Source organism: Garra rufa, chromosome 24 (assembly GCF_049309525.1).
Source record: "Garra rufa chromosome 24, GarRuf1.0, whole genome shotgun sequence".
Lineage (NCBI taxonomy): Eukaryota > Metazoa > Chordata > Actinopteri > Cypriniformes > Cyprinidae > Garra > Garra rufa.
In genome coordinates, this window is record NC_133384.1 from 28020787 (window position 1) to 28033196 (window position 12410).

General features: G+C 34.9%; 1 protein-coding gene across 2 annotated transcripts in view; it reads right to left on the reverse strand.

The window, feature by feature from the left end:
- col11a1a (collagen, type XI, alpha 1a) overlaps positions 1–12410 on the reverse strand; it is a 97064-nt gene that overhangs the window by 12796 nt on the left and 71858 nt on the right. For both annotated transcript variants that reach the window (XM_073830356.1, XM_073830355.1), the window contains 11 exons: positions 12262–12315; positions 12072–12125; positions 10872–10925; positions 10133–10240; positions 9332–9385; positions 8178–8231; positions 7479–7532; positions 3754–3807; positions 1926–2033; positions 860–913; positions 668–721 (listed from right to left, as the gene is read on the reverse strand). In XM_073830356.1, coding sequence (XP_073686457.1) covers positions 668–721; positions 860–913; positions 1926–2033; positions 3754–3807; positions 7479–7532; positions 8178–8231; positions 9332–9385; positions 10133–10240; positions 10872–10925; positions 12072–12125; positions 12262–12315 — 702 coding nt within the window. The remainder of the gene's footprint in view (positions 1–667; positions 722–859; positions 914–1925; positions 2034–3753; positions 3808–7478; positions 7533–8177; positions 8232–9331; positions 9386–10132; positions 10241–10871; positions 10926–12071; positions 12126–12261; positions 12316–12410) is intronic.

Genomic DNA, 12410 nt, shown 5'->3' on the forward strand with positions numbered 1-12410 from the left:
CTCAATCAATAAATAATTTAATAAAAAAACATAAAAAAACTACATGATTAGATTATTTACTTTAAATAAATACATTCCATGATTAAATATAAATATAAATATAAATATAAATAAAAAAACCAACTTACACAACTTGTGACACTCTAAGAAAATAATTAGTAATAGACATAATGTTTTTCCTACTGTACAGACTGTATCTATCCCCTTACCTAACTCTACACCTAAACTGACTTAAATCAAATTTTTATATTTTCAAAACACTTCATTCAGTATGATTTATAAGCTTGTTTCCTATGGGGACCTAAATAATGTCCCCACAAGGTCAAAATTTACTGGTATTACTATCCTTGTGGGAACATTTGGTCCATAACGAAATAAATACCAGCACACACACACACACACACACACACACACACACACACACACACACACACACACACACACACACACACATGCCCCCCCCCCCCCCACACACACACACACACACACACACACACACACTCTCTTTTCAGTATATTATACTGAAACTTTTCCCCTGGCTATGAAACTTTTCCTCTGGCTTCCTGGAGTGACCAAGTCTAGTCTTTATCTTTGACCTTGAACCTCTCTGAAATGTAAGACACCACATTAATAAAAATGGCAGAAAAAGAAATAGAATGTCACTTACCTTCTCACCCTTTGAGCCGGGGTCTCCTTTCAGGCCTGGGAGACCAGGAGGTCCCTAAATATCAAAGAACCAACAGTGAGAATTCAATTTGCGCACATATACCCACATGTACACACTCACAAATAAAAAAGAGAGAGAGGATGAAACGTAGACAGAAATGACCAGCAAGGGCAATGGGGTCTCGCGTCTTACCATTGGTCCAGGTGGGCCGTCTTGTCCGGGAGCACCAGGAAGTCCTTGTTCACCCTGTGAAAATCCATCCAATTACAACAGCCATTATTGCATTGTTTTTTTGCTTATGGTCTGGCATTGATTTACTGTGGGCTGGACAATGATTAATAGCTCAGATACTACAGAAAGTGTTTTCAAATAGACCAGATACAGATTGTTCAAGAGAAAGATACAGATTGTAAACTCAAAGAGAGGTGATTTATTATTCCTGGAGGTTGGTTTCTGTATATGTGCATTTAGGCTATTCAGTGGCCACACAAATTATGTTAATACTAAAGCCACCCTTAAGAATGCATGAATGCCATTGCTAGCTGACCTTGTGCACTGACAACTTTAAAACCAAGCAAAAGCTGCTAGCATTGGCCATGCTGAGTAGTAATCAGTTAGAACTACTGGGCAAATGCCAAGTCACATAATTAATATTCATGAGCTTGAGAAAGTTTAGAGAAAAGGTTAAACATATTTGCAGACGTCACTTGGTTTCATATATGTGACCCTGGACCACAAAACAAGTCTAAAAAAATAGCATAGGTATTTGTAGCAATAGCCAAAAATACTTTGTATGGGTTAAAATTACCGATTTTTCTTTAATGCCAAAAATAATTTTGTTTCATCAAGATATTTTGTACATTTCTTACCGTAAATATATCAAAATGTAAATTTTGATTAGCAATATGCATTGCTAAGATGTTCATTTGGACAACTTTAAAGGCGATTTTCTCGATATTTCGATTGTTTTGCACATTCTCTCCGATTCTAGATTTGCAAATAGTTGTATCTCGGCCAAATATCAATGGAAAGCTTGTTTATTCAGCATTAAGATGACATATACATCTCAATTACAAAAAAAAATTACCCTTATGACAGGTTTTGTGGTCCGGGGTCACAGATGTATTTATGATATTAAATTCACAGTTCTTTAAGTGCATCTTAAGTGTTCTAATACTATTTGGGGTTCTAATACCACTGTATATGTTTGTATGCATAATGATGGATAGTTGATGCATTGAGTGACATGGGAACCCACCACTGGACCAGGGATTCCTCGTAGACCTTCAGGACCAGGCTTTCCAGGAGGGCCCTGAGGGCCAACGGGTCCAGTTTTCCCTGGCGGCCCCTCGGCTCCAGCCTCACCCTAAAGAGAAGAGAGGAATATAGAAACTATTTAGATTTTTGGATACCAAAAATTTGGCATACAATGTCTACTGAAATAGCACGGTTAAAGAAAAAAAAACTTTTATTAAAAAATATATCTTAATTATAAATAAATAAACAAATAAATAAATAAATGTACACACTACCATTCAAAAGTTGGATGTCAATGCGAAGAAAAAAAAAATAATAATAATAAAAAGAAATACTTCTCTTCAGCAAGGATGCATTAATTTAATCAAATGTCACATTTCTGTTGTTATATATATATATATATAAGTCTCTTAGGTTCATCAAAGCTGCATTTATTTGGTCCAAAAATGCAGAGAAAAAAAACAGCAATATTGTGAAACATTATTACAATTTAAAATAGGGGTTTTCCATTTTAATATACTTTAAAATATAATTAATTCCTTTGATGCAAAGCTGATTGTTCAGCATCATTACTCCAGTCTTCAGTTTTACATGATCCTTCAGAAATCATTCTAATATACTGATTTATTACTTTTATTATCATTTTGGGAAACAGTTGTGCTGCTTAATATTTTTTTGGAACCTGTGATTCTTTTTTTTAGGATTCTTTGATGAATAAAAAGTTAAAAAGAACAGCATTTATTCAAAATAGAAATATTTTCTAACGATATAAGTCTTTGCTATCACATCCTTGCTGAATAAAAGTATAAATTTCTCTCACAAAAAGAAAGAATAAACATTTATTGATCAAAATCTTTTAAGTGGTAGTTATATATTGTTGCAAAAGAGTTATTTTAAATGATTGCTGTTGCTCAAAATGCATTAAAAACAGTAATATTGTGAAACAGTATCATAATTGTTAAATAACTTAAAATGTAATTTATTCCTGTGATAGTAAAGCTGAATCATTACTCCAATTTTCAGTGTCACATGATCCTTCAGAAATCATTCTAATATGCTGATTTATTACTTTTATGATCAATGTTAACAACAGTTGTGCTGCTCAGTTTAATTTTTTGGAACCTGTGATTTTTTTCCAGGATACTTTGATGAATAAAAAAAATCTAAAAGAACAGCATTGATTCAAAATAGTCTTTTCTAACAATATAAGTTTTGCTGTCATTTTTTATCAATTGAACACATCCTTTGCAAATAAAAAGCATTCATTTCTTTAGAATATTGTGTCAAAAGATTTCTGATTTAAATAAATGCTTTTCTTTTCATCTTTTTATTCATCAAAAATGCTGAAACTATCCAACAAAAAATTAAGCAGCAACTATTTTTAACATTGATACAATATATTGTAATATTAAAATGATTTCTGAAGGATCATGTGACACTGCAGGTCACATGAAACACTGAAAACTGGAGTGATGATGCTGGAAAATCTGATTTACTATCACAGGAATAAAATAAATAAATTTAAAATTACAATCCTAAAATAAATATTATATTATATTATATTAGTAATGACTCCTCAAAGGTAAAAAAAAAAAAAACCTGAAGCATGCTTTAAATACGCAAGCTATATTACAAGAGTTCAGTTGATGAACAAAAGCTAAAACACAGCCTACACACTTCAGTCCCACAGTGACAATCTTTCCTTATGTATTAGCAGTGAGTCACTCTGTCAGAGATGTGCTTTTCTCCAATGGCTCGCTGTGCTTTAATTATGGCAGTGGAGGCTGCGGTATGTGCCTGGGCTGAATTGATTTGGAATGATGCGTTACCTTGGCGCCCTTCTCTCCTTGTCTGCCTTCAGCTCCAAGAGCCCCCGGGGGTCCCTGTGGATAGAGAAAAGGACGTTTTATTTGAGATTTTTTCTCTGCTGGGCTATAAAACAAATGGGAAAAAGGTCACGGTGAGGCATCACCGAAGCACTTCGGGGATCTGGCTTGATGGCTGTTAATGGGCAAATGGATCCGCTTGAAGGTCTTTTGTGTGAGCATATACTCATTCTGTTATTTGTAAACGTGACAGGGGCTAGTTGTCACATTTACATTACTTTAGTCAATATTCCCTTAGAGCATTGGCTACAAAAACATTTTCCTTAAAGCACTGGCTCTAGGAAAGAAAATGAAAACAATTCAAGAAACAGCAAAAAATTTTAAAGGTGACATACAAAAATATGGATTTCCTCTACATAAAATGTGACAGTTTGCCCCAGCCTGACATTTATGAAAAATACCTTTGCCCTGGTGACATATTTAAACTTTTCAGTTAAAATCTACTTGCTTTGAATATACATTTGAGGGCAAAAGTTTACATACACCTTGCATAATCTGCGAAATGTTAATTATTTGCGCAAAATAAGATGGATCACACAAAATGCATGTTATTTTTTGATTTTTATTCTGACCTAAATAAGATATTTCACATAAAATAAGTTTACATATAGTCCACAAGAGAAAATACTAGTTAAATTTATAAAAATGACCCTGTACGTACTTAATACTGTCAAAGAATGACTGTATGATTTTGACATCCATCTTTTCACACTGAGGACAACTGAGGGACTCATATGCAACTATTAAAGAAGGTTCGAATGCTTACTGATGCTTCAGAAGGAAAAACAATGCATTAAGTGCCTGGGGTGTAAACTTTTGAACTGAATGAATTTTCTTATTTTGCCTAAATATCATCATTTTTTTCATTTAGTACTGCCCTTCAGAAGCTATAGAAGACACTTACATGTATCCCAGAAGACAAAATACCCTAATCTTCAAGTTCCAAAAGTTTTCACCCCCCAACTACAGTGTCAGTGAGCGTTTGAAACTTCTGTAATAGTTGCATATGAAAAGATGGATCTCAAAATCATACAGCCATTGTTGGAAAGGGTTCAAATACACAAAAATGCTAAAAAACCAAGCACATGCGAACTTTTGAACGGGGTTCATTTTTATACATTTTAGCTATTATTTTCTCTTTTGGACTATATGCAAACGTCTTTTATGTTAAATATCTTACTCAGGTCAGTACTAAATAAAAAATAACATGCATTCTGTATGATCCTTCCTGTTTTGGTAACATACTTAACATTTTGCAGATTCTGCAAGGTGAATGTAAACTCTGAACCTCAACTCTATATCAGTATGGTTTAAAGCAATAGTTCAGCCAAAAATATAGGAGACATTTTAGTTAATTTAAGAGGGTTTCAGACCTCGATGTTTAAAACTAGCATATAAAACCATTGCTGGAGATAAAACTTCCTTGACAATTTGCCCTTGTCTCCCCTGCGTGATTTTAATTTAATGAAGAGCAGAAAGAAATCAACTAATGACAGCTGGAAGATTCACCAAATTCAATAATTCTCAAGATAGTTAATCATCAAGGGACTGTCCCTTGAGTCCAAGACTGAACAGAGTCCAAGAAATAAACCGAGAGAGAGAACACGCAAAGGAATCTCCATATTTATTTCCAAACGCAGTCTGTAAAATGCTGAGAAAGCAGAACGTCTCTATGTTTGATGCAAAATAAGCTCTAGCCGGAATTATTGATGCAGGAGACTTAATTCCACGACCGAACGTCATCCTCTCGCAGGATTAAAACACCTTTGCTGATGAAATGGCAGTTTCTCTAGCCACAGTCGGTCAGCCATTGCTATCCGCGTATGTTGATAGGGTGTATAATTTTTCCTGGGAGAGCTCCATCAAGCATATTGGGAAAGCGAGTGGTGTTTTCTCTACATTTTGCATGAATAATGGATGTGTGAGATGCCATAAAGCTTTATGGAGGAATAATAGGATAGCACAGCACTTCTTGGGCTGACTAATAAAATTCAACCAGGACTGTTTGCCTTATAGTTATGGTAGGAGTCTCTAACAGCCATCTATGACCCCTTAGAGACTCCAAAGTGGTACTATAGGGGGTCCAGCAGTTATTTACAACTGGTATTAACATCCGTTCCAGCTGGTCCGGTCAAAATTGGTCAAAATGCAAGGTCCAAAATGTCAAAAACACGTGACCACAACAAGAACTGCCTACTTTCACTACCAGTCAAAAGTTTTTGAACAGTAAGATTTTTAATGTTTTTTTGAATAAGTCTCTTCTGCTCACCAAGCCTGCATTTATTTGATCCAAAATACAGCAAAAGCAGTATTATTGTGAAATATGTTTACCATTTAAAATTACTGCTTTCTATTTGAATATATTTTAAAATGTAATTTATTTCTGTGATCAAAGCTAATTACAGAAATTATAGAAATGAATATTTTTTATTTAGCAAGGATGCTTTAAATTGATCAAAAGTGATGATAAAGACATTTATAATGTTTCAAAGAGTTCTATTTCAGATAAATGCTGTTCTTCTAAACTTTCTATTCATCAAAGAAACCTGAAAAAAGTCTAATCAGCTGTGTTCAATGTAATAATAATAATAAATGTTTTTTTGAGCAGTAAATCAGAATATAAGAATGATTTCTGAAGGATCATGTGACTGGTGTAATGATGCTAAGAATTCAGCTTTGAAACCACAGGAATAAATTGCAATATTTCAAAATGTTACTGTTTTTGCTGTTCTTTGGATCAAATAAATGCAGGCTTAGTGAGCAGAAGAGGCTTCTTTAAAAAACATCTTAAAACTAAACTTAAACCTAAGAATGACAACTTTAAGGTAAATGTTTCATTGTGCTTTCCACATTCAAATATGCTAAGTAAATGTAAAAAAACAATTATATGACTACTGCAAGTTCAATGTAAATGCAGCAAAATCAATATTGTGCACAAGACAAGAGGAAATAATAATATTTCGTTTGACGCTTCGATAGAGCGTCGTGAGAAACACCTCAATGCAATCTAAATTGAAAAACTTTTCCGGCCAGACAAAAATGCGTTATTTTCGTGACTGGCGAAACAACACTGTTTTCAGAGAGGCGATGAGGTGTCATTTGGCAGAACAAATTTCTCTTGATGTGGCAGTGGGAGAGGATTTTGAATACCTGCCCCAAATGTGACAGTTATATTTCCTCTTCCTCTGTAACATCCTTTACACCGCTGTCCCCTCATCGCTGTCACTCAAACAGGCCCGGGATCAATATAACGTCTGGACTGATTTTCTTCTTTCATCCTGAGAGAGATGTAGGACTACAGTGGAGGAAATGAGTTCTGGCTCTGATGCCGTTTAAACGTTGTTTTCGATTTCAGACTGATGATTTAGTATGCGCTATTCATCATACTGTGAACGACTTTGTTTTTTCGGTTCAGCGATGAACGCTATGACCCTGGGTGAAAAACAACCAATCATCTGTGCTGATGAGGATGAGTCTTTAAACAAAAATGGTTATTGTTTTGCACAGGTCAGAATCTTTAATTAATAAATCAACAATTCTGAGTGAGAAATACTATTTTGTCTATTCCTTGGAAAATACTCAAGAAGGCTTGTTTTCCATGCCAGAGATGGATCAATACACTACACTGATGCTGCTTAAAGCATAATAGCGATGAAGTTTACACTTACTCTTTTGCCAGGAGGTCCTGGTGGGCCAGCTTCTCCAGAAGGACCAGGAGGTCCCTAAAAGGCAGTGAAGGAAGAAACTGAATCAAAAACAACTAACTAAACACACAAAACTAAACTTTTAACAACTTAACGTCACGTCTAATTTAGTGAAATTAATCAAACACAATTAAGACCCAATGTAGGACGCATACAATTGCAAAATTATTCAGCTGTGTGATTGATTTGATTTTAAAAATCATAAACATCTAATCAGGGAAGGAAAGCAGTTTCTATGCGTTTCTGTGAAAGTTGGTTGCTCAAAACAAACCTCCCCTCATTAAATTTTCATAGAACTGTAGCTTATAAATGGGCCTCGCAATGAGACTCTCAACATTAGACGTTCACATTTGTTAACCTGGAGATTCAGATACATTGAATTTAACGGTAAATTAACCAATTTCCCTGCACTAGAAAATCCAAATTACTATAATAAATGTTAATAAGGACTGTAATTTATGGGCTGCCACTGTAGACTCAGGCAATTATGTTTGACTTCCGCATATCAAACAACAGTTTATTAATCTGTATTGTAAATATGCTTATGCAAGTGGGAAAAAACAATGCTCTACAACTTAATGCACACAGCAGGAAATTATAATGGAAGCAACTTTTTAAAAACAATAATCAAAGGTGTTGCACCTAAATATTGTTAATACTCACAGGTTGACCAGATTCTCCATCCTCTCCTTTTTCTCCTGGGCCTCCATCTATTCCCTGATAATAGACAAAATTTCATAGAAAAATAAGTCAACAAATCACAAAATATGCAAACACCTTACTGACAATTTACACTGCAATAACATTTTATCATTAAAAATCAATGGTAAATACTAGGGCTGCCTCCTAATTGACTAACCGTTAGTCGACACGAAGAGGCTTGGTCAACCAAAATTTTATTAGTTGCTTAGTTGCAGAAAAATAAATCCACAGGAAGTGGCAAAGTCACACAGTATGTGACGGACAGATTGTTAACGGTTGGTCTATGTAATAATTCAGTACATCGGACAGGACATCCAAACACTCACCTATCATTCATCAACCTCAAATATGACTTTTCATTAGAAAGATGTTTGTAGTAGCAACTTTACATGGCAGCTCAATGTAATGTTAACCTAGAATAGATGGCTGCATGATAGATGGTGGCGCCGGTGCGGTCACTTACTCTTAAAATACTCAATATATACAAATATTTTTGGTCATACAGATAAAAGTAATACATCTTTCAAATCTGTAAAGACTCAAATACTATATGTTTATTTGTGTGCAATCAGAATAACAACGAAACATTGTACTTTTGTAAAATAACGAAAGCAAACAGGATACGCTTTCCGCCAACTCAGTCTATGTGAACTTGAGCGCATAACTTCAAAACTCTGTGTACTTGCCTTACAGACATGAAAAATATATCTATAGAGTGAAATGTCTACTTTTAAATTAACCAATTCAAAATGAAAACAAATAATCACTGATTATGCAATCCGTATGAACCATGCATACATCTACTGTGGAAATGATGAGTCAGTGACTTCATCTCTTAAGTCGAAAACAAAGAAAGCTCTAGTTTATCAATTAATTATTAAAATGTTAATGCAGTGTACTTTCTGTCAGTGCGCAGTGGCAAGATTTTTCTGCATGCTTATTAGGCTATGTAGGCAATTAAAAACCAATATTATGATTTATATGGTTTATTAATAAACGCACGACTACCAGTCGACCAGAAAAATCTTTACTTGTGGGCAGCCCTAGTAAATACATGAAACAAACCATTTTTTTTTATTTAAAGAGGACTTTTAGTGATGGATTTTTTCACTTACAGCAACACCTGGCTCACCGGGTGGACCTGGGTCTCCAGGAAAACCAACAGGGCCCTATAGTAACAGATTAAAAACACAGTTTCAACAGAACTTAAAACACTGAATTCTAAAACTGTATGTGCTTAACAAATATTAGGACTTATAAAACTATTTGTTTCAGTCAGATACAGACAGAGTAACATAAATTGCAATCAACCTGAACATATATGTGTCCCCGGACCACAAAATCAGTCATAAGGGTCAATTTTTTAAACTGAGATATCTACATCATCTGAAAGCTGATTAAATAAGCTTTCTATTGATGTATGATTTGTATGATACGATAATATTTGGCTAAGATGCAACTATTTGAAAATCTGGAATCTGAGGGTGCAAAAATATCTAAATATTGAGAAAAATGCCTTTAAAGTAGTTCAAATGACGTTCTTAGAAATGCATATTACTAATCAAAAATTAAGTTTTGATATATTTATGGTAGAAAATTTACAAAATATCTTCATGGAACATGATCTTTACTTAATATCCTAATGATTTTAGGCATAAAAGAAAAATCGATCATTTTGACCTATACAATGTATTTTTTTTGCTATTGCTACATATATACCAATGCTACTTATGACTGGTTTTGTTGTTCAGGGTCACATATAGTACTAAAATAATTTCTAATTAGTGAAGGAAATCTTATTTAATTATCATAATCCATCTAAAATATATATTTTTTTAGTAAGGTTTCGCCTCACTGCTGTAGTGTGTGGCCTTATATACATGCATAGGATCTTATGCCAGTTGTGTTACACTTACAGGATTACCCTTGGGTCCATCATCTCCAGGGGGTCCTTTGGGACCTGCAGGTCCAGCAGCACCAGAGGGACCGGCTTCACCTTTTTCTCCTCTCTCACCTTTTGGGCCCTGCAGCATATATAACAAAGATGAAAAGGCCGAATAGAGAGCCCTGAGGCACTCCATGAACAAAAGCACTCTGAGAACAATGAGTGCAGCCATGCTCAAAATTTTTATATAGAATTCAAAAGAGCTAATAAGCCATTCATGTCAGTATTGACAAGTTTGAACAGGCTGAATTTCCATCTGTAATTTAGATATTCAATAAATAACAAAGTTAACATTAATCATTTTTCCCCACTAATGAGACCACTTGCATTGTTACTCAAGGTTTTTGTAACGAAAAGGTTTCTGAACACCAACCAGGAATTGTTAATGAACAAGCCACAGACGTTTTTTTTTAATTTAATTTCAGTGAATGGACATTTTGAGTTGCAGTTTATTTTTCACGGCATACCATTTATTCTAAAAGTTCAGGGGAAATTCAGTTCTTTATGATATAAAGTGACAACAGTGTGAGCAATTAAGTGACTATTAAGTATTTCATTAAATGATGAGAGAGACCTTTATTGGAATCATTCCTGCAATTTAGCGACTCACTTAGTGTGGCCGCTTAATTTGAGACAATCAATAAACCCGAGAAGCTTACAGGAAGTGATTACCCGCACCACCACACATATCTCTCGAAAACTTCACTTACCCCAGGTCCAGGCTCGCCAGGAGGTCCAGGGTTTCCAGCTTCTCCTTGCTCACCCTGTTAAGAATATTACTAGTTATAAACTATTGCACAACACCATATACCATAATAACATAACATAATAATTTCCAGCTTTCTACTAGGAAAAGTGCAAACAAATGATACTAAAATTAAAGTTGAACTTCCATTTTGGAACCTTGAATGGAAATTCCAAATTTCTTCAACTTCAGACAATAAGTACCACTGCCATTTTGTTGCTTTATATGCCATCTTCTGTGTTTTTGAAAAATGGAACACCTTTAAAGTCCCCATGAAATCAAAAGTTTTTTAGCTTTTAGTATAAATATGTTAACCTTAAGTTTATCCGTAAGCTAGTGTGCTCCAAAACAATGACGAAATTCGCATTTAAAAGATATAAGCATTCAAAACTTACAGTCTCTAACTTTCGCCAATATGAATAAACGATTTTGATGACATCAACCTGCACTTCAGCTTCTCATCAAACTTTCTGTCCAATCAAATGCTGTCTAGAATCCGAAGTGTCCCGCACACATGCCACAAACCGTATTGGACATATTTGAATTCTACACAGAATGCTATATTATATATAGATAATGTGATAGGGATGAGATTGTGGCTGTCAAATGCGGCTTTACCCAGTTCAACAGCTCTGGCCCAAGCTGTGCTATAAACAAAACGCTATTTAAAAAAGGGGGCGGGACTGGGTCCCGGGATCTGCCCTGTCTTCCTGTTTCAGTTGAAACTACGTCAACACATAGAATAACGCTGTGTGTTTTGAAGGACTTTTATGATTGAAGTTCGGGGATGTCAAGTAGGCTATAATGGAATGAATCATAAGTACGTATCTAAATAATGTTGTTTCTTGGTTGTTTCTTAGCTTAGCTGGTCTGGGCTGTAGTGGACATAACGTTCGGTTCCTAATGGAAGTAACATCATGGTGACCTGTTACATATTCTAAATTCATCTCCACAGCCAGCCACAGCATTAAATATTGATGGGCTGTGGGCCTGCCAAATAGCAGTGAAATGGAGGGTATTATCAGAACTGCAGTAATGTGGGCATTAATCGTTTTGTTATACTAATTCAGACAAAAGGATGACACGAATACTATATTAATGAAGTCTGTAACAGAGATTTAAAACAGGACCATAGACACCATATTTCTGAGATTGATATTCTTACCTTCTCACCCACGGATCCCATTCCTCCTATTCCACCAGGAGGACCTTGTGGACCCTTCAATAAAAGAAGTCGATTTGTTAAGAGGCATATGTGAAAACCATTAACGCTAAAGCCATTTAGTTAACAAAGTGGTGTTATTTAATGGATTTGCTGATGGGATAAAATGTGCAATGTTGAGAGATGTTCTTACGTCAGCACCGGAAGGACCTTGAGGACCTCTGGGACCAGGTGGACCAGGGGGACCCTGTTGCAAAACAAGAAGAGAGACAAATTAGACTTTACTAAGAGTTGTAAGTTAAAACATAATAAATAAAATCAAATATAATGGCAAAATAAAAT